This window comes from Arachis ipaensis, chromosome B10 (assembly GCF_059453495.1).
Source record: "Arachis ipaensis isolate K30076 ecotype BB chromosome B10, ASM5945349v1, whole genome shotgun sequence".
NCBI classification, from domain to species: Eukaryota; Viridiplantae; Streptophyta; class Magnoliopsida; order Fabales; family Fabaceae; genus Arachis; species Arachis ipaensis.
In genome coordinates this window covers 58037058-58060465 of record NC_142435.1, presented here as the reverse complement: position 1 = coordinate 58060465, position 23408 = coordinate 58037058, and the positions used below count along the sequence as shown (strand labels likewise).

General features: G+C 34.7%; 1 protein-coding gene across 1 annotated transcript; it reads left to right on the top strand.

The window, feature by feature from the left end:
* Window positions 1-1242: 1242 nt before the first annotated feature.
* Window positions 1243-3921, top strand: LOC107623261 (caffeoyl-CoA O-methyltransferase). Its single transcript, XM_088508417.1, has 5 exons — window positions 1243-1469; window positions 1594-1673; window positions 1794-1938; window positions 2773-2904; window positions 3253-3921. Exons 1-5 carry the CDS (start codon window positions 1374-1376, stop codon window positions 3544-3546), a joined length of 747 nt encoding a protein of 248 aa, XP_088364543.1. The 5' UTR covers window positions 1243-1373; the 3' UTR covers window positions 3547-3921.
* The last annotated feature ends 19487 nt before the right edge of the window (window positions 3922-23408 follow it).

Sequence of the window (23408 nt, the reverse complement as noted above, 5' to 3'; positions counted from 1 at the left end):
TGTTTCTCACATCCCTCTTTCTGTACTATCTTCAGGAACAACGCGACATGAAATAATATACTGCTCGAGTGAGCTGAAAAGACTAATATACTATTAGGAGCGAGATATTAAAGGGGTGGACATAAAACGTTAAGCACTTACCCAAATTCATATTAAGGAAAGAGAATAAGCGATTGTTTTAGTCATAACTATGCAAATGGAAAGAATTATAATTTTTTATTTATCTTGTTTTATATTTATTGAGTGACTATAATTGTGAATACGATGTGTCTTTTTTTTTTTGTGATTATTTGATATAAGTAAAATTTATCATTATTTTTGTCTTTATAATTTAACACGTTTATTTTTTATGTTATTATTTATATTTTTTAACTAGTAACAGTTCTAATAAAAATTAACTTTTTTAAAAAATTTTGTAAACAATCAATCTCGTTCAAATAAGGCTTAAACCTGTTTAGAAATATTAGGGTGTGGCAATTAGCACCACTACCTTTGCATGCGGCAGAGTTTCTTCATTGTTTTTATGACTTTAAATACTGAAGCATGCCACTTAGCTTGATTGAAATGTCATAATTCCCATCAAAATGATGTCACGGTCCATTTTCAATGTTAATATCTAAACTAAAATAATAAACAAGAATGCTACAAAATCAACATAATTTATTTTTTTTTTTCTTAGCACTTAAACTATTAGTATATTGTTATAAGTTTTTTTTATAGCATTTTTTAATTTGATAGATTAAAGATTAATTTTCGTGAATCTAAATTTTATTTAAAAATTTATTATTAATCAATAAATTGCTACATATATTTATTTGAGAAGACAAATAAACTGATTACTAAATTAATCTAAATTAATTGTATATTTTTATAAATTGATATTAAAAAATAGATCCAAATACACTATTAAAATGTGTGTATTAAGTATTAACTAAAATTATTGACAAATATAAATAAAAATTGCTGACCTCTAACTTTTTCTCAATAATAAATAAATAAGTAAAGATGCAGTAAATCACTTACCAACAAAAAGAAAATATAGGACTAACTCAGCGGGGCTCTACATCATGAAAGTGGAAGCCTGAAACGTGCTCATTATATTGCACATATATCTATTTAGGAAAAGGAATTATAAATTATAATTCACAAACTTCACCAACCCCAAACCGGGTTCGCCATCCGGTTCAACCAAACATCATTTTCCTCTCACCAACCGCATTTTCTCAAACTTCATTTGCCTTTCCTCTTCTTTATATATACCATCCCTCGTTCATCCTTTTCCACAGGACTCACAACACAATCATAGAGGGAGCACAGAAGAAGATCAAGAAGAAAGAAAGAAAAAAAAAAAACAAAAGAATTACATAGAAACGATGGCCAGCAACGGAGAGCAGAACCAAACTTCTGAAGCTGGAAGGCACCAAGATGTTGGTCACAAGAGCCTTCTCCAGAGTGATGCTCTATACCAGGTAACCAAAATACTCGCCTTTCAGCACGCAATTCTTTTACACTTGTATAAATTAAATACATATTATATTCTTTTGGGTTCTTTGATTTCAAAATAAATTGTGTGTTATTATGATGAATGTACAGTACATTCTGGAAACCAGCGTGTACCCAAGAGAACATGAAGCCATGAAAGAATTGAGAGAATTGACAGCAAAGCACCCATGGTATGTATTATGATCCATTTTTATTTTGTTCTCCATAATTAGTATCTTTTGTTAGAATTCTGGGCAGGCAAATGAAATGATTACTGATTAGTTGATTGATCAAAATTCAAACAAAAACAGGAACATCATGACAACCTCTGCAGATGAAGGACAATTTTTGAACATGCTCCTTAAGCTCATCAATGCCAAGAACACCATGGAAATCGGTGTCTACACCGGTTACTCGCTTCTTGCCACTGCCCTTGCTCTTCCTGAAGATGGAAAGGTACCAAGACCAAGATTTTTTTTTTTTTTTTTTTGTTTTCTATGTAGGATAATAATTTTTTGGATTTGGATTTGATATTTGTTAATTAAAGATACATACAATCAATTTAATTAATTCTTGAATGCGTTAATTACATGAGAAAAATTAGTAAAGCTTTAAATTCCGTTCTCTTTCATAATCAATGTTTTAAGGAAACTTTTTGACAGAATCCAAATTGCTTTCACCTGTTCAAAATTTGTCATAACTCGTAGTAATGGGCGGTCATACTTTATACGCCTATAGTCAAATTGGGTATTTGGTACGGGTTTGGTTAACAAACCTTTAAAGAAGTATAAAGGAAACAGTTTATTAAAAAAAAAAAACAATTTATTAAAAAAATAAGTTTTTTAATTATATTTTTATTATAAACATAAAAAATCATTATTAGCAGTATCGTTAACAAGTGTCTAAGCCACTTGTTAGTTAATTATATTTAATATTTAATAATAGTAAAATTTTTGGTATGTTTTTGAGATTGGATCAAAGTCATCAAATATGCGCAATTTTTGATTGGTACTATAAAAACTATGCTCAATTTTTTGTCTATTTTAATGAATTTAATTTTAATATACGGGATAATATAAATTTTTCCCAAACTTATCATATTTATTTTTGGTTATTTAAAAATAAAAAATTATTTATTAATATGTCAATATATCATTGGATATAAATGTTTGCCAATAGATCAAAGTTAAACTTTTTATTTTACAATGAATTAAATATATTAAAAATTTTAACAAATACTTTTTAGGTATTTTTATGAAATACAATTTTTAATTATATTAATCGTAACAGATCTTGGCCATGGATATTAACAAGGAGAACTACGAATTGGGTCTGCCAGTAATTAAAAAAGCCGGTGTTGACCACAAAATTACCTTCAAAGAAGGACCAGCTCTCCCTGTTCTCGACGAATTGGTTAAAGATGTAAGTATCTCTAGTCCCAAAAGGGAAAAAAAAAAAAGCCAATGAATAATATCTCAAATGGCATAGTCTCCCCATATTCAATTAAGAGGTTGCGAGTTCGAATCTCATATCTTTGGTGAAAAAAAAAAAAATGCAAGTTTTTCCTTTGGTTGATTAATTGCTTAGAAAAATGTTTTCTTGACTCAACTCTATTATATGACCCCAATTTAGCCCCTTTCAGTGTGGAAATTATAACACACTCATAAAACCACTTAAATAAATACTATTAACAATTACGATGAAAGACATTTTTATTTCTAGCACATTTCTAATTAAAGGTGTGAATGTGTATGTAACGTGAAAATGTAGGAGAAGAACCATGGAAACTACGACTTCATTTTCGTGGACGCAGACAAGGACAACTACCTGAACTACCATAAGAGGCTCATCGATTTGGTGAAGGTAGGTGGTGTGATCGGCTACGACAACACCCTATGGAATGGGTCTGTGGTCGCACCTGCCGATGCACCCATGAGGAAGTACGTTAGGTACTACAGAGATTTTGTGTTGGAGCTTAACAAGGCCTTGGCTGTGGACCCCAGAATTGAGATCTGCATGCTCCCGGTTGGTGATGGAATCACTCTCTGCCGTCGGATCAGCTGATTCACCTACTCCAACAACCATTAACCACCGTTCATTTCTTCAACACATGAATTCCTTGTCTTGGGAGCTAAGAAATCCTAAACCGTTTTATAAACAATCAACCAACCGATCCCATTCCCTTCTTTTTTTTCTAAAGATATTTTGTATTTGTAATTGTAATTTTCTTCTTACTATTGTTGATCTGAAAACGGTGGATGAGTAAAGAGTTTTATATGCTTGTGCCTTTTCTTTCATTCCATTTGCTTCAATCTCATGGTATATCTTAATTTGGAGGTAATTAATCTTCCAATTATGATATAAATTGAGATCTTGTAATGCACTTTCAAAAAAAAGATGCCTTATTCTGAGATCAAATTAACTTGTCCAATTATCACATATAAGCTTGTGCAGATTGTTGAGAAGAGTTTGGTTTTTAGCATCTTTCCATTCTTTTGACTATGTTTCTTTAGTCAAAATTTTATTGTTCAACTAATAAAAGTAAAATGTTTGCTTCGGTAAGACGATAAATTTATTCGTATCAGTACAATAAAAATATGGACAAATTAAAACATGACATGTAGATTATGTTTTCTACGTCAATAATTAATTTTTCTTTTTTTAAATACATATTATATCAATGATTTTACTAAATCACCCTTATACTTTAATAAAAATAAAAATAAAAATAACCCTAATTTTATAATTTAATCAAAATTCAATTAACTTTAGTTTTAAAATTTTAAATCTAAATCAATTAAAAAATCAAAATCAAAATACATTTCATTATTTTAAATCTAAATCAATTAAAAATCAAAATCAAAATACATTTCATTATTCATATACACTAAAAAATTGCTTTACTTGTCATGAACCCTAAAATTCTAAATCTTCCAATGCAGTCCGATCCCACTCTTGACTCCTTTCCTCTCGGAAACTGAAAAGTGAAAAGGGAACAAAGAACTCTAGCTCCCCCAGCCTTCCGCAACCCCGCAGCCACTGCAGCCACCAGAGCCACCGCAGTCACTGCAGCTCCCGCAGCCCCACTTTGTTGTCATTGCGGAACTCTCCTCCGTTGGGAAGCTCCATCGCCAAGGTAATTAATTTGTCACCAATTTCAACATGCATGCTTACCCGTTATATAATGTTATTAATGATTAATTGATGATTATATGATGAAGCAACTATACGATGCCGGAGCAAGAAAAGTGTGGGTTCTAAGTACATTGTCATTGGGGTGCTTTACCAGGAGGTAGAACTGCAGCAAGAGGACCTTTAAGATTGTGTTCAGATATTGTCAATGAAAAAGCTCAATTATTCAATGGTCAATGGTCAATTAGCATTGACTATTAGTTCTTTGTTGGATGCTAATTGACCATTGAATAATTGAGCTTCTCCATTGACAATATTAGAACACAATCTTAAAGGTTCTCCTGCTGTAGTTCTACCTCCTAGTAAAGCACCCCAATAGCAATGTACTCAGAACTCATACTTTTCTTGCTTCAGCATCGTATACTTGCTTCATCATATAATCATCAATTAACCAACAATAACATTATATAACGATAAGCATGCATGTTGGAATTGGTGACAAATTAATTACCTTGACGACGGAGCTTCCCAGCAGAGGAGAGTTCTGCGATGACAACGAAGTGGGGCTGCGGGAGCTGCGATGACCGCGGGGGCTCCGGTGGCTGCGGGGCTGCGGGAGACTGGGGGTGCTAGAGTTCTTTATTCCCTTTTCACTTTTTAGTTTCTGAGAGGAGATGAGTCAGGAGTGGGATTGGACTGCGTTGGGGAATTTAGAATTTTAGGGTTCATGATAAACAAAACAATTTTTTAGCGTATATGAATAATGAAATGTATTTTGATTTTGATTTATAAATTGATTTAGATTTAAAATTATAAAACTAAAGTTAATTGAATTTTGATTAAATTAACGAATTAAGGTTGTTTTTGTCTAATACAAAAAAAGGATATTTAAGTATTTTTGTAAAAATTAAATAAAATTTATTTTTATTTTTATTTTTATTAAAGTATAAGGGTAATTTTGTAAAATCATTGATATGATATGTATTTAAAAAAATTAATTATTGACGTGAAAAACATAATCCACATATCGTATTTTAATTTGTCTATATTTTTATTGTACTAGTACGTATAAATTTATCGTTGTACTAAAACAAATACATAAAAGTAATTTGTATACAATGTTGCCAATTCTGCGTCGTCCATTAGTTTAACATTGTTGCACCACTCAGACGTTCACCATTTAAAACTTCAGACGTTCACCATCTAAAATTGACTAGCGATAATTGATACTAGAGTATACACTACACCTTTAATCATATAAACTAAAAATAACGGAAAAGTGTTGTTTTCAAAATCTATCGAATAAACGAACACAATAATTCAATGAAATGTCTATACTTTACACTTCATAGATCAGAATTGATGTGGTGTTTACGGTACACACGAACCGAGATGTATTTTTTTTAAATGTCTATACAGCTTTAGCACTTAGTAGTAGTGCTATTATTGATGGAAATTTAACATTTTGGCTATGCAATTAAATTATGTATTTATTTATTGACTAAATTATAGTCAGCTTTTTATCTACTGAAAGCTGAACTTAGTCAAAATTAAAAACATTTGGAGAGAAAGCCTACCAGATTATAACTTTTCAAAACACCAGATGCAATTGCAACTTTTTCATTTATATGTAAACCGCGGCACTCTGATGCGGATTAGAGTTTACACGTAAACCGCTACATCCTGTCGCGGTTTACATTTAGATGCTGTAAGTACATAAACCGCTACACCCTGTAGCAGTTTACGAAGGAACGAATAGCATGAAGAAATAGCGGGACCCTGTAGCGGTTTACATAAATTATATTGGCTTGATTTTATCTTTTAATTTAGTTCAATTTGATCTTTTTTATATAACACTTAAAAATAGATATTTTATGTAACACTTAGAAAAATATTACAATAGATATTTTTTATAACATTTAGAAAAATGTTACACAAAATCTTTTTATATAATTAATTTGAATTTAAATTATTACTCTATCCTTTTATTTTTAATAAAATTACTACACTACCCTTATCCTTTTTTAATTCAAAGAAACTCTAACCTTAAAACACATTACACTCACCTCACCCTTCACTATCCCACGCCCGCCGTCATCCCCATGGACCAGCGTAAGAAAGAAAGAAAGAAAGGAAGAAAGAGAGAAGAGAGGGAAAGCCCACGGGAGTGAGGGAGAAGAGAAAAGGGAGGAGTTACGCCGCCACCACACCCCGTCATACCCAGCCGCATCTAGCTCGCTGTCGCGCCACCACTGCCCCACGTCGTCATCGAGAAAACAGAACCACGAAGAGAGAGAGAAAGCAGTGCCGAGAAGGAGAGCTCGAGGAAGAAGCTGTTGGCGCCACGCCTGCTCTGCCGCTGCCATCCCGTCGCCATTGCTGTCGTGGGAGAGAGGAGACGCGTGAGTCAGGGACGCACCAAGGAGCCACACTGCTGCTGCCGTGTAGCCTGCCTCGCTATTGTCGCCGTTGTTGGTTTCGCCACTGCTGAGGAAGAAGACGCATCCGAGGGAGAGAGAACCAGGGGGAGTGACGCGTGAAGGACGACGGCGTTATCTCGCCGCCAGTGCCGTGTCACCTTCACGAACCGCCGCCGTGCTAACCATTGGAAATCATCGTCAGAGCTTCTGTCATCGTATCCGAAGCTCTGTGGTCACCAGGAAACACCACTGGTTAGGGTGTTCTTGGTCTGGCTTCCGTCATTTTAATTTCTAAGGATAGTGTGGTCACTGCGTTGTTGTTGCAGTTGTCGCTGAGGTTTTCCGTCATCACCAGAATTGCCACTGGATTTACGGTCGCTCCATTTCCACGTTTCCTCTTTGTTACAGTAGGTATCTCTATTCCGAAACCCTTGCCACTAGTGTATAAGTATTCTATTATGTTTGGTTACAGATTCTGAGATTTTGGTAACGTAGGGTCGAGTTTCGGTTATTGCATATCGTGACTAGAGTTGCTGTGGTTGCTGCGAAAGTAGTTTGGAACTGTGGTTGTAGCTGCCGCTGTTACAGGCGTTGCGTAGTTAAGTCGCAATCGAGTTAGGGGCGCTTTCCTTAAACTCATTTTATTTTCTAGAATTGTTATAAATTGATATTGATGTAAAAATTTAAGGATTGAACTAAGTTGTTTTGGATGAATGAAATTATTTGTTTGATTGATTTATTGAACAATTGAGAAAGCTGAATATTCTAATTAGTTGACTGATGTTGTTGAATTAGTTTTTCTTGATTTACTAGAAGAGATTTAATATTGGAATTTGATATGATTTTGGAAATGAGTAGATTTTGGAAAAGTTTTAATATTGGAATTGGTTTGGTTATGGAAGAGATTTAATACTGGAATTTGGTTTGATTTTGGAAATTATTTCGTATTTGGAAATAATTTGATACTAGAAATGGTTGAGAAGCGTTTGAGAGATGTTTGGATGGAACACTTGAAGGGTGGTAAAGTCCAAGTTTTAGGGGAGGTGCTGCCAAATTTTTTATAAGCTTGCACAAAAGTCAAGAATTAACTTATTTTATTTTGATTTTGATTAAAGAATTATGTTTTGAGTTTGATTAAAGAACCACAATTTGAGGAGTTTTAGTGAATTTAAAATATTTGAATTTTGATTGGTAAAGAGAGGTGATTTTTTAGTCTTTTGGAAACTTAGTAAACTTGAGTACAAGTTTTATTTGATTAGTTTTAATTAAAAGGGTTAATTGAAGAATTATTTTATTTGATTTGGATTAATTAAGGAAAGGATTATGTTTTAAGGATGCTTTAGCGGATTTAAAGTATTTTTTAAGAATGAAACTGATTATGTTCAATTAAGCAACTTTCATGGAAACTTCGTAAGTTTGATTAAAGAAATGGGTTTGAAGTTAATTTTTAGGAGTTTTAGTGGTTTTAGAAGCTATTGAATTTGATTGATGAAACAAAATAATTTCTGAGTCTTTTGGAAATAGTTTAATCTTGTGACTGAAATTTGGAATCGGTTTTGGGAATTCGATTGACTCAAAAATGAGTTTATTTGATTGATTCAAATTAAGAAGTTATAATTTAAGGATTTTACTAATTTTAAAGAACGAGATTGGTTGTCGTCCCCCCCCCCCGGGCGCCCATAAAGTCTCGAGATGCTGTCGTGGAGTTTAATTAATAAACAGTGGTTGGTTTTAAAGAAAAATAATTTGAGGAAAAGTGATTTTTGGCGTGCGATGAACTGAACGTATATTTCTATTGAAATAACTGGGCAAGTTGAGATTGAGGATTCTCTCTCTTGCTGCGATAGACAAGTTTAGGTTGAGGATTCTTTCTCTTGTTGCGATTGACAAGCTTGAGGTTGAGGGTTCCCTTGCTTGTCGCACCGGAAAGTTGGATAAAAGATTGAGAATTCCCTTCGGTTCAATTCTGTATTATTAATTCTAATTTTGGTTATGTTTGACTATGTTGGATTGTAATGAGTTTTGGATTGATATGGTGAGGACGGTAGTTTTGTCCCGCTCACATATAGGCAAGTTGAGATTGAGGATTCTCTCTCTTGCTATGATAGACAAGTTGAGGTTGAAGATTTTTTCTCTTGTTGTGATGAACAAGTGGGGTTAAGGATTCTCTCTCTTGTTACATCAGAAAATCGAATGGAAAAGATTGAAGATTCCCTTCAATTCAATTTCTGGCTGTGGTATGAACGAGTTAGGTTGAGAATTTCCTATAATTACATCACAGTCTCTCTCTGAAAGGGAAGTTGAGGATTCACTCTCTTGTTGTGATGGACAAGCTTGAGGTTGAGGATTCCTTCGCTTGTTGCACCGAAAAGTTGGATAGAAGGTTGAGAATTCCCTTCGGTTCAATTCTATATTGTTAATTCTAATTTTGGTTATGTTTGACTATGTTGGATTGAAATGAGTTTTGGATTGATATGGTGAGGATGGTAGTTTTGTCCCGCTCACATATAGACAAGTTGAGATTAAGGATTCTCTCTCTTGCTATGATAGACAAGTTGAGGTTGAAGATTTTTTCTCTTGTTGTGATGGACAAGTAGGGTTAAGGATTCACTCTCTTGTTACATTGGGAAATCGAATGGAGAAGATTGAGGATTCCCTTTAATTCAATTTCTGGCTGTGGTATGAACGAGTTAGGTTGAGGATTTCCTATAATTACATCGCAATCTCTCTCTGAAGAGGAGGTTGAGGATTCCTTCCTGGAAGGTTGAAGATGCCCTTCGTGTTGAGAGACCATGTCTGGGTTAGCTATCGGATGTGTCAGGTTCTGGAAGTTTAATCGATATGTGAGCTCATGGCAGGCATGCATCATATGCATCTATGTGACATTATTTGGGTGTGTATATTGTACGTGGTTTGCCTATGTGAATAATTCTGTTTAACTGCTAATTGCTATACTTGATGTAATTTCTCTTGATTGTGTTTGAATTGAATTACTTGTGATTGTTACTGCTGGTTCGGATTATGGTGGTTGGAGTGTGATTTGATTTTGTGTTGGGTCAAAGACTGTGATGTGATATTGTTTTAGGCCGGAGGCCGTGATTGGATGAATCAGTGGTAAGTTTGATGAAATTACTCCTTTGGTACATGTAGTGAAAGGTTACGAGATATTGTGTTTACTTGGGGTTTTTATAAATTCAAAATATGAATTCAGATTTTAGGTAATTAACTAATGGTTTTTGAAAAAGTTTGGGTTATCGGATGATTAACAGTTGGTTTTCAAAAGATTCATAAGACGAGCAATGATCACTGCAATCGGAAAAACAGTTTTCTTTTAAATATCCTCTTATGACCATTCTTAAAAACCCTCTTCAGAGAACCAGCAAGGACAGTGTTCTCACTTGTTACATATTTTCCTTTTCAAGACAGACGAAGAGTTTAAGGAGTTTCTTCTGCACATCTGATTATTGTATATATATATATATATATATATATATATATATATTTGTAAGAGGAAATAAGAGTTATAATGATATGTATGTATGTATATTTGTAAGTTGCTTGTATAAGAAGTTTTGTATATATATATATATATATATATATATATATGAGGATTGTGATTTGAATTGTGTTATATATGCATGCCACTACAAGAAAATGGAACATTTGTAACAAAAACTTTGTAACAAATTTAAAATTGTTACAAAAAATTATTTTTTGTAACAAAAATTAGTGATTGTTACATAATAATAATATTTTGTAACAATAATATAATTTTTTACAAAACGTTTTGTTATTTTGTAACGATTTGATTTTTTTGTTACAAATTATATTGGCTTTTGTAACAAACCGGTGTTTTGTTGCAAAATTTTATAATATTTTATAACAAAAGATGAAGTTGTTACAAAAGTTCAAAATATTTTATAACAAAATATCTATTTGTTTCAAAAATTCTAATTATTTTATAACAAAAAATTAATTTGTCACAAAATTCAAATTGTTTGTAACAAGTTATTTGTTTGTCATAAAATGTAAAAATTTTTGTACCTAAAAAGAATTATTTTAAAATATTAAAATCTTTAAGATAATTTTATTTTGATTTAAAAATTTAATTTTTTTAAATATTATTTGTATTAATTAATTATTTTTTATAAAAAATTAAAGATTAAATGATTAATTTTTAAAAAGTATATATTATTTAATATTTTTTTATAAAACTAATATATAAGTTTTACTAATAATCAATTCTTAAATATTGACTAAAAATTAATTTTTTAAATTAAAAAAATTAATTGTTAAACATAAATAAAAATAGTTAAAATTGAAAAATAAAAACAAATGTAAAAAGTAAAAACCTTAATTCTAACTCTCACTTTCACTCTTCATTCTACTGTTCACTATTCTCGTCCACTTTTACTATCTCCACGGCTCTACTTCTCACGCTCAAGGTAAGGCAAAATCGCTTGCTGGGTCACCCTCCTTCTCTTACATAAAATAAATTTATAACAAATATTATTTTTTTTTGAAAAACTTCTTTAAAAACAAAATATAGAATTCTAGTTTTGTCCTTCTTTTTACTAAAATCTTAAATCCACCATAACCCAACACTCATTATTAAGCCTTTAAAATTTTTGGTTGTTAAAAAATAAATAATAAATTATTTATGATTTATTATAGTTATTTATGATTTTATTTTCAAAAAATTATTTATCAAAAAGAAATTAAATCAAAGTAATGAGATTTTAAGTTTAAAATTAATTAAAACTTATATAATTTTCATAAATATTTAATACTGTATAGTCTAATTTAATTAAAATTACTAAATCTCAATTTATCTAAAAATATCTAACTTTACATTTTCCCCAAAAACAAACCCTAATTCTTAAATTAAAAATCTTAATCCTAATTTTACCCGAACTCTACCCACACTCACTTACTCACCTTCACTCACCCTAGCCTTAAACCCTCCGAGCTGCCAGACCACCAAGTCTCCAAATGCACACTAACAACACAAAAATACACACACACATCAAGAGAAAGGGAAGAACGGAGTGGAAAAGAAAGGAAAAGAAAGGGAAAAACTGGAATCAGAGAGCAAAAGAAGGAGAAGGGAAAGAGGGAGGACGGCCCCCTATGGGGAGACATTGAGCGAGAGGAAGAGTTGCTCGATGAAGGAGCGCCGCTGTGCCTCCATCGCCGCCGTCAGTTCGCGTTCTACTGTCGTCGAGGGAAGCCACCGTCGTAGTCTCATCTCAAGCGGGTCGTTGCCAGCTTCCACCGCCGTCGCATCTCCCATCACGGATGACGCTGAGGACGCGCAGGAGAGATAGACGCATGGAGGGAGGAAGACTGAGGAAGAAAGAGGAGGCACTGTTCGCGCAGTTGCGCCCAGTCGCCGTTCGTGGAGTCACCGTCGTCGCCGCTGTTAGGGGTTGCGTCACTGAGCCCCTATCGTTGGAAAACAACGCTGCCTCGTCGGGATCCACTGCTGGTAAGGGCATTCTCCCCTCTGATTTTGATTTGCTTTAATTTTTGGGAATATTGTTGTCATTGATTTCAGTTACAGCCGTGTCATTGGAAATCCATCACCGGAGCTTCGGGTAGCCGCCGTTATTCATGGCCCTGTGCCAGCCATGATACTTCGTCGTTCTCAGTCTCTGCGCATCCGTGGTTGCATCTTCCAATGAGTCTCAGGTATCACTTGTTCATTCTTTGTTCTGATTTCTGGTTTATTATGATTTTTAAAATTTTCAAGCCTTAGGTTTTTTTTATTTAATTCTGTTTATAAATTGTCTTTACTTGCTGAAACTTGCAAATCACTTGTTCATTTTTTGTTCTGATTTCTTGTTTATTATGATTTTTAAAATTTTCAAGCTTTAGGTTTTTATTTATTTAATTCTATTTGTAAATTGTGTTTACTTGTTGAAACTTGCAAATTTTTTGTTCTGATTCCTTAGGATTTTTTTAGGTTTATTTGTAAATTCTGTTTTATTTGTTGGAATTCGTTGTTATGGTTCTAATTTTTAAAACAATGTAAAAATTGAGGCACGACCCTGTTATCCTATGTTGAAGATTGAGATTAAAATAAGTTAATGATATTTCAAACAAGTGTCTGCACATGTTATAAGTTAGAAATTTCTTTGATTTCTATTTTGAAGGTTAGTTAGACCAAGAGGGTAATGATTATCCAATATAACTTAGTTTTATTGTCTAGTAATCACATATCTCTAGCCTATGTTGGATTATATCTATCTCTTTGTTAAGTGGTGTTCATTATGGTATTTAATGAAACAAGTAAACTAAAATTTGAAACAGAGGAAGTAGTAGAGAATAGAAAAAATGTATCGTATTGTTGCTTTCTTCAGAAAACAAATGATTGGTACAATAGTTATATATAGAACTTGCTATTAGTATTCACAAAATCTGAATGGTACTAACGGAAAGATACAAGGAGATTTGGAGAAGATTCCGGAATGGTCTTGCTGGCATATGCTGGATATGCATTTCGTCTTAAAATTTTGCATGAAAGGGGACTTAATCTGTTAAACAAGGAAGGTATGGGCTTCCACTACTTATATGAATTTGATGACTTATTGGAAATCTCACTTCAATCCTACTTATCAAACCATTTAACATAATGATCAAGCAAAGTGTGTTCATTCTACTGAGAAGAAACTTTTTATTCATAGTCAGTATGCACGCATGATCAATGGTTTACAAAGTCGTCATCTAAATTAGAGGATACATTAACTTGTTTGATAGATACAATAAACTGGATTTATTTATTGAATTTTTTAGTTAAATTTTTCTTGTGTAATAGATGTGCTCAAAGAAAAACTTGAAGAGCAACGAACACGGTAAGAGGAAGAATTAGCTCAAATGAAAGCTCAATTGGAAGCTCAACAAGCCGTTGTGAACTCTTTTATAGCGCGCTTTGACAATGAAAGAAACTAGACAACTAAAGGTACTCCTAAAACCGCTTATGGTTTTAATACATATTCCTAGATGATTCCTATATTATTAGTATAGTTTAATTTGTATATGGATCTATTTATCACATTTTACTTGTGTCATGGTTGAGAAATGGTAAATATCCTATTATTTGGTTTTATAAATTTGGTTGTGTATTGGATGAGAAATAAGTTGTGAATTGGTTGTTTTTGTTGGAACCGTAGACGGTAGAAATATCCAAGTTTTAGGGGAGGTTCTGCCCAAAATTTTCTAAACATTTTGGATAAAACTTAATGAAAAAAATTATAATTAGTGTTATATCTTATTTTTAATTTTTTGTTTCGGTTTTTCTTATTTACAGGAGTGCTGAAATGGTGACCACATGCTACATTGAGGGCTCAAGAATATTTTGATTCATAGAGACACTAATCTATGTTAGAACTTTTAACTTTTGGTTGAACTTATGCAAGACATATAACTTGTAGAACTAATCAATGTACTCACTAATGTTATTTTGTTTTAAAACAATTTTAGCTAAATGAGGCATGTTTGAATTATGTATGTTTTTACATATTATATAAATGTAGACTTGCTTATTAAAATAGTTAATATATTAGTTAATTCAAAAATAATTTAGTAAATTATGCATGCAATTTGTATTGAAAAAAATGTTACAAAAGAATTATTTTACTTTTGTAACTAAAGAAAAAAATGCTACAAAATCAAGTTACATTTCGTAACAAGATTTTATGATAGGAAAAAATAGATTGTCACCAAAAATACTTTGAAGATAAAAATTTATTACCACTTTTGTAACGACTTCTGGTTCTTTGTATCAGACATTTTTTTTACAAAATATCACTCTAAATTGTAACAGTTCCATTTTTTATTACAAAAACTTTTTGTAACGGGACATATTGCAACGGCCCCTTTTTTTTGTTACAAAATCCTTTTGTTTCAAAATTTCAATTTTCTATAACAATTTTTTTTGTTACAAATATTGCTTTTTCTTGTAGTATGCACTAACGGTGGTGCTAACGCCAGTGATTAACTTCAGTTTCAATGGCACCCATGCAAGTATGAGAACGTTAGTGAGTTAATACCAGTGTTAACTTCCGAAAGAGCCACTCCTAACTTGCTTCAACTAAGGCCAAAGCCCACATCCAAAGACATGAAGATTGATTTGGAAAGTGTATATATAGGAAGAGTTTTGAAGTTAGAAAAGTGGCTGGGATTCATTTTCTTTCTTTTTGTACTTAGTTTACTTTCATGTACTTTTCTTTCTCTCTTTGAATTTTTGGAGCAATGATGAACTAAACCCCACATCATTAGGGGGGGGGGGGGAGGAGCTCTATTGTAATTCAAATAAATGAATAAAACTCTTTTTCTTCTCAATCCACTTGTTGTAGCTAAGAGATAACTTTCGTTCTTAATTGATCCATTCACTACCAGAAGGGGGTTTGGATCCATTGAATTTTTATGTGAGCCTCGGAAGGGGAATCATAGAAATTAGTTTGAAGCTCTTTCTCTCACAACTCTCTTGATCAACAAATTCGAGATGAATTGAGATCATGAGAACTTGTGTGGCTCATGGATAAGAGAATTGAACTTAACCTCTTCTCATGACCATTAGATCAAGGAATTGGCAAATTGATTGTGTTAAAAGAAATTGGGTTGCCAAGGAATTGGGACTCAATCAATTACAATTTACCATAGATCTACTTCATATGATTGAGAATGAAGTTGAGACCCATTGATTCATGATGGATTATGATGTCTCCAATTCCTAATGAATCTTTCTCTTTGTTATTCTTCACTTTAATTGCTTTGAGTTTATTGCTTTCTTTAATTTCCAGCTCCCAAGACCCTTTTACATTTCGTGCAATTTATATTTCATTGTCATGTACATTCTTGCCTTTACTTTCTTGTCATTTAAGCTTCAGCTCTTTTAATTTCTTGCCATTTAAGTTTCAGTTCTTTAGTTTCTTGCCATTTAAGTTTTCGCAATTTACATTTTGCAATTTACTTTCAACACTTTAATTTCTTGCAATTTACATTCTGTTAATTCAATTTCACCAAAATCATCAACATTTAGCTTGATTAGATATATCACCTCAGTAAAGTTGCTTAATCCATCAATCCCTGTGGGATCGACCTCACTCAACAGTGAGTTATTACTTGACGATTTGGTACACTTGTCGAAGGGAATTTGTGCTGTGCAAGTTCTTGTGCATCAAGTTTTTGTCACCGTTGCCAGGCATTGATTCAGATTGACAATGATTAAGTAGGTGATAGTCTCGATTAAGCATTTTTCTTTTGTTTTCTTCAAAGCATACTAACTGTTTGACACATTGTGTCTGCTAACTCTAACATTCACTCTAGCAATAGAGTGCTCATTTGCTTTTGGTTTGTCTTTGTGTTGTGTATGCCAGGGGGAAGAAGAGGTGCATCTACTTCCTTTGATTCTGAACCCGAAAGAATCTTTCTGAGACTTAGAAGAGAAGCAAGAGGGAAGGGAGTGGTTGGAGAAGAAAATTCAGAAGAAGGAGACCAAGTTATGGAGGATAACCTGCACAACCCACCTGAGGAGGTTGCCAACAACAATGGTCAACCTGCAAGGAGGGTGCTAGCCTCCTATACTATCCCTAATATAAGTAATTGTGGGAGTAGCATTCTTAGTCCTAATGTTCATGCCCACAACTTTGAGCTTAAACCACAGCTCATTACTCTAGTTCAGAACAATTGTCAGTATGGAGGAAGTGCTTCGGAGGACCCAAATCAACATCTCTCTGTTTTCTTGAGGATATGTGACACTGTCAAGACTAATAGAGTACACTCAGACATCTACAAGCTCTTGCTATTTCCCTTCTCTCTAAGGGACAAAGCTACTCAATGGTTAGAAACCTTTCCAAAGGAAAACATCACAAACTGGGAGGATTTGGTTAACAAATTTTTAGCCAAGTTCTACCCTCCCTCAGAGAATCATTAAGCTCAAGACTGAGGTGCAAACTTGCAGACAACTAGAGGGAGAAACCTTATATGAGGCTTGGGACAGGTACAAGGCACTAATTAGAAAATGTCCTGCTGATATGTTTAGTGAATGGGTGAAGCTCCAAAACTTCTATGAAGGTCTCTCCATGATAGCAAGAAAGGTATTAGACTACTCTTCAGGAGGATCACTGCAAATGATGAAAAATCTAAAGGAAGCACATGATCTCATAGATATGGTGGCCAACAACCAGTATTTTTACTCCTCAGAGAGGCAAGCAACTCCAAAGAGAGGTGTCTATGAGCTTGAGGGTGTGGATGCTATCCTAGCCCAGAACAAGCTAATGCATCAACAACTTCAGCAACAAATAGAAATGATATCAAAGAGGATGGATGGACTGCAATTGGCTGTAGTTAGAACAATAAAACAACCTCAAAATGTATGGGGCCAACATGAAAAAAGCTATGAGGCATACAACAATGAGCAGCAGCCTGAACAAGTTCAGTACATGCAAAACCCAAGTTCTTCCCAAAATGACTTTCATGGAGATACATACAACTCCTTATAGAGGAACCATCCTAACCTGAGATGGGGAGAAAACTAGAACCAATGGCAAAGGAACTCAAACCCCAACAGCTTTCGCAAAACAAGCAACCAAGACCATCACCCCACTAACAACAATCCATACAGAAAACCACAAAATAATCTTCCCACATCCATATTTTACGCACAAAATAACCCCACAAATAACCAAAATAACTTCCACCAACCATCAATATCCCACACTCAATTACAACCACATCAAGAATCCCAAAGAATCTCTAACTTAGAGATGATGATGGAAAAGCTCATGAAGAATCAAGAGATGGCAAGCAAGAATTATGAAGCATCAATGAAGAACCTTGAAAGGCAAATTGGGCAACTGTCTAAGCAGCCTGCTGAGAGACCGATCAATGTATTTCCAAGTGACACCATTCCTAACCCAAAGGAGGAGTGCAAAGCCATACAGCTTAGGAGTGGCAAGACATTGGAGAATGACACCAAGGTTGACAGCAAGGAAGAAACAAAGGTTGAAGAGAATGGTAAGGTGGAGCCCAAGAAGGATGATGAACCATAAGCTCCAAAGAGAGGCAAACAAATCTCAGAGGCACATACACAAGAGCTGAGAAAGGAGGTGAAGCGATATGTCCCTCCACTACCTTACCTTCAGAGATTGCAAAAGGAGATGAAGGACCAACAATTCCTTAAATTCTTGGAGATTTTCACGAAATTGGAGATCAACCTTCTACTTGCTAAAGCCTTAGAACAAATGCCACTCTATGCAAAGTTCCTCAAGGAACTCATCACCAAGAAATAGAGCTGAAAAGAGAAGGAAACTGTGATCCTTACTCAAGAATGCAGTGTTGTAATTCAGAAAGGTTTGCCATCCAAACTCAAGGACCCAGGGAGTTTCTTCATACCATGCACCATTGGGAATATACCAATTGACAAAGCTTTATGTGATTTGGGATTCAGCATCAATTTGATGCCACTATCCATGATGAGAAAGCTGTCAATAGAAGAAGTGATGCCCACCAGAATGTCACTACAACTTGCTGATAGATCCCTTATAATACCCAAGGGAGTAGTGGAGAACCTTCTAGTTAAGGTTGGCAAGTTCATTTTCCCTGCAGATTTTGTGATTCTGGACTTAGATGAGGAAGAAAGTGACTCAATCATCCTGGGAAGACCTTTCTTAGCCACAGCAAGAGCCATCATTGATGTGGAAAAGGGATAAATGATCCTGAAAGCACATGATGAATAGATAACCCTCAATATGTTCAAAGAAATACAATACCCTGATGAAAAAGAAAACTGCATGAGGATTGAGGATGAGGACTTAAATTGAAAGGAGAAGCCCAAGGAATCACTCATAAACTCACCCTTGGTGGAGAAGAATGAGACTGAAGAGAAGCAAAAGGATCAAAAGGACAGAAAAACTGAAGAAGAATTGCAAACAAAGGTTCCAGAGGTGACAACTAAGAAGAAGGCTCCTGACGTTAAGCTTCCTAAGAAGGAAGAGTCAAGGAAAAAGGGGAAGAAGAGTAAGAAAAAGATGCCTAAGGGGTGGAGAAACAAGAACATTCCAACTGAAGGATTCTCACCAGGAGACAAAGTGAAGTTAATCTATCAACAGTTGGAAACATCTCCACATTCTTCTGGATATTACACTATCAACAAGATCCTTTCACTGGAGCATATGGAAATCATCAAACAAGACACCAGAAGAAAGCTCACAGTGAAAGGAGATAAACTGAGGCACTATGATCATCAACCTCCCTAACAGAGAACAACTGTCAAGCTAGTGATGATAAAAGAATGTTTCATGGAAGGCAGCCCATGTTTAGCATTTTTCAATTCCTGCTTTAGTGATAATAACAAATGGTTTTCTATCATGAATTCAGACTTTCATAAACAATTTGATAATTGCATTAAGCATTTCATGAAGCATATGATCAACTTCTAAGTTTGGTGTTCCTGGAGGCACCCTAAGATGATTTCAAGCATGATGAACATATAGACATCTTAGGATAGCTATTCAAGCATTTTGTTGGAGTATATAGCCAAACATTAAGTTTGGCGTTCCACATATGCTATGAGTATGAATGTTGAGAATCAAATCGTTTAAAGTCTTGAATTTCATAAGAAGTGAACCTTTCTCTGCATCTTTCTGAATTTATTTTTTGAAAGTAGATAATAAAGTAGTCCTCATGATGATCAAATCAAAAGTGACAAGGATTTAATTGAACTCTTTCATGAATCATATAGTGGACAACAAGTTTAGTGTGCAAGGCACTTTGAATGATGCATAAGGCTCATAATATATACATCCTAGGAACTTAATCAATTTCCTTATATCACATGACCAAACACTAAGTTTGGTATTCATAAATGTTGCATGCACACTTACAAGGAGTCACGTTGGTTTTTGATTTATGGGGAACACTTAGTTTGTGGTCAATTTAAGAAAATTCAAAAGTTAGTTGTACATTTCATTTTTGCCGCCATTTATTTTGATTCATTTTTGTTTGTTGTTTTGAATAAGCATATGGAGAAGGAGATTTCTCTGTGTCATAAGAACACCTTGATGACCGAACCTACCAACCTCATAAAGAAGCAATCCATGTCTCCATTCAATCTTGCATGCACACCATTCATTTCCACCATATCAATTGAATCCTCACCATTCATTTCTTCACCATACTTCATTATAAATACCCTCCATTTGGTTCGAGCCTCACATTCAAAAATACACTTCCTTGTATCTGATGACAAGTCATCTTAGCCTAGTTTCACTAGCCTTTTTCTTTTGTTTTCATTTAGTTTTATGCACTTTCTTGCATTATAAATTAGCCATTTGAATTGGAATTGCTTGGTTTCCTTAAATCAATCAACCACCTTTTAATTGATACAAAATCATGAGGTTCAAGCCAACTTTAGTTGATAATTAATTGATTCATAAACCTTGTGAATTTTGTGATACTTTGATTGGTTGTTTTGATTACTTGTAGGTGAAGAAAGGAAACAAAAGGTGTGCCAACATTATGGAAGAAGGTTGCAAGAATGGCTTTGAGAAAATGGAATTCACGTTTGAGCTAACGTTTGCCTCAAACGTCAACTCAAACGTGAGTAGCAGTTGAAAAACACCCTGGGGAAAAGCCAACGTTTGCGCCAACGTTTGCCTCAAACGTGAGGTCAAACGTTGGCTCCAAAAGAGAAGAGAATTGAAGCTCCTGGAAAGCAACGTTTGAGCCAACGTTTGCCTCAAACGTGAGGTCAAACGTTGGCTCCAAAAGAGAAGAGAATTGAAGCTCCTGGGAAGGCAACGTTTGTGCCAACGTTTGCCTCAAACGTGAGGTCAAACGTTGGTGCCAAAGAGAAGAGAAATGACATCCCTGGAGGCAGCAACGTTTGAGCCAACGTTTGACTCAAACGTGAGGTCAAACGTTAGCACCAAACAGCATGAAGGGGCATACTTCAAACAAGAATAACTTGAGTTGTAGATGTCCAATTGAGGTGATTCCAAGTGGGTTAGAAAGCTGACATTCAGAGCTTTCCAACCATATATAATAGTCTCTATTGGGCACAAAATTGGCAACACGACAAGAGGACAAAGTAGCCCCCAAGAAGCATACAAGAAGGGAGGTCCACGTTTGAGCTCACGTTTGACCTCAAACGTTGAGCCAAACGTGGAACACAGCACATGGCCTAGCTGCATAATGCCTCACTCAAGTAACGTTTGAGTCAACGTTTGCCTCAAACGTTGGCTCAAACATGAATGGTTCATGGCCTGGTTCACTAATGGATTTCCTCCCAACACCAAGAGCAATCAACAGAGGCCACTATCAACCCAATTCCATCAAGGCTAAAGGCCCAATTCAAGGCTTAATGATCATTTGAAGAAAGTGTATAAATAGCTTAGGATTTGAAGTTTTTGGGGAGCTTCCCTTTTAGTTTTTCATAATAGCTTTCTTTTCAGTTTTGCTCAGAGCTCACTTTTATTTTTCTCAGCATTGTTGTTTAATTCAAGAGAATTTGGGAGGAGAATTGATCTCTCTTCCTCCTTGTTCTTGCCCAGCATTTTTTACTTTTCTTGTCTTGGATTTTGGGTGGAGAATTGAAGAAATTCTGTTTCAATCTCACCTTGGGATCTTGTTTAATTTTCTGCTTAATTGAATTTCAGTTTCGGTTCATTGCTTTTCATCTACTTTCTTTGCAATTTACAATTTCCTTTGCAATTGTTCTTGTTGGATCTAGGAAGGCATTGAGATCTAGACTTGGTTTTCTAGTCTCTTGGGTCCTGAGATTCGAATTTCCCATTTCCCATTCCCTGTTTTGCTCATTTAAAATTCTGTTTCTAGATCTGAATCAATCCAAGTGTTCTTCTATTCCTCTGCTTGTTGCAATTTTACATTTCCTTGTTTAATTTCTGCAGATCCAACTCCCCATTCCCTTTACAATTCAAGTCATTTACATTTCTTGCACTTTAAGATTCTGCAATTTACATTTCTTGCGTTCTAAGTTTCTGCCAATTTAATTCCTTGTTCTTTAAGATTCAGCACTTTTATTTTCCGTTCTCTTTGATTTTCTGCAATCTACCCCTCTCCCTTTACTTTTCATGCAATTTAATTTCTGTTAATCACAAATCACTCAACCAACACTTGATTCGCTTGACTAAATCAACCACTAAACTAAAATTGCTCAATCCTTCAATCCCTGTGGGATCGACCTCACTCATGTGAGTTATTATTACTTGATGCGACCCGGTGCACTTGCCGGTGAGTTTTGTGTCGGATCGTTTTCCGCACATCAAGTTTTTGGCGCTGTTGCCGGGGATTGATTAGATTGACAATGATTACGTGAAGTGGAGATCTAGATCAAGCACTTTTTCTGATTCTTTAATCTTGGACTAACCCACTAACTGTTTGAAGTTTTGTCTCAACTGACTACACTTAATTTTCAAGAGAATCGCTGTGTGTTCCGTTGTTGATTTATATGTCACAGGGAGGAAGAGCAGCCAGAGGGAAGGAAGTCATTGAAGAAGGAGTTTCTGAGAAAGAAGAACACCACCACAACATGAAGCCACAACTCATTACACTAATAGAGAACAATTGCTCCTATGGTGGAACTCCACTGGAGAATCCTAAACAGCACATATCCAATTTTCTGAGAACTTGTGATGCTGTCAATCTCGATAATGTAAATCATGATACCATTAAGCTCTTGTTATTTCCCTTCTCACTGAAGGATGAAGCGGCACAATGGCTTGAAACCTTTCCCCAAGGAAGTATAACTAGTTGGGAAGATTTGGTTGCCAAGTTTCTAGCCAAATTCTCCTCGTCCCAACAACACATCAAGATGAAAGAGGGAGTACATCCATTCATACAAGGAAGGGAAGAATCATTGTTCAAAGCATGGGAAAAATACAAGAAGACAAGCAACAAAGCGGATTTCCAAGCGTTCTATGAAGGATTAACCCCAGAAACAAGAAGAGCGGTGGATCACTTCTTAGATGGCCTACTCAACGCAACAGCAACTATCCAAGGAACTGCAGAGTCCAATGACAAGAGAGCCAATAACAAACGCTCATCTGAGACCCCACAGAATGCAACTTCAGAAAAGGAGATAATGAATCTTGAAGGAATGAAGGCAGTCATGAATCAAAGCAAACAGCTACATCAGCAAACTCAGCAACAATTGGAAGCAATAGCTAGACAAATTGATTTTCTCCATTCTACTACAGTGAATGCACAATTTCCACCATGGAAGCCACATTCTTATCTAAGAATGAGGGAATCTCCACATAAGGAACAAAGGGACTTCAACTACAACAACCCCAATTTCCCAAACCTGCAAAAACACCACCATACCAACAACAATCACTACATACCACCACA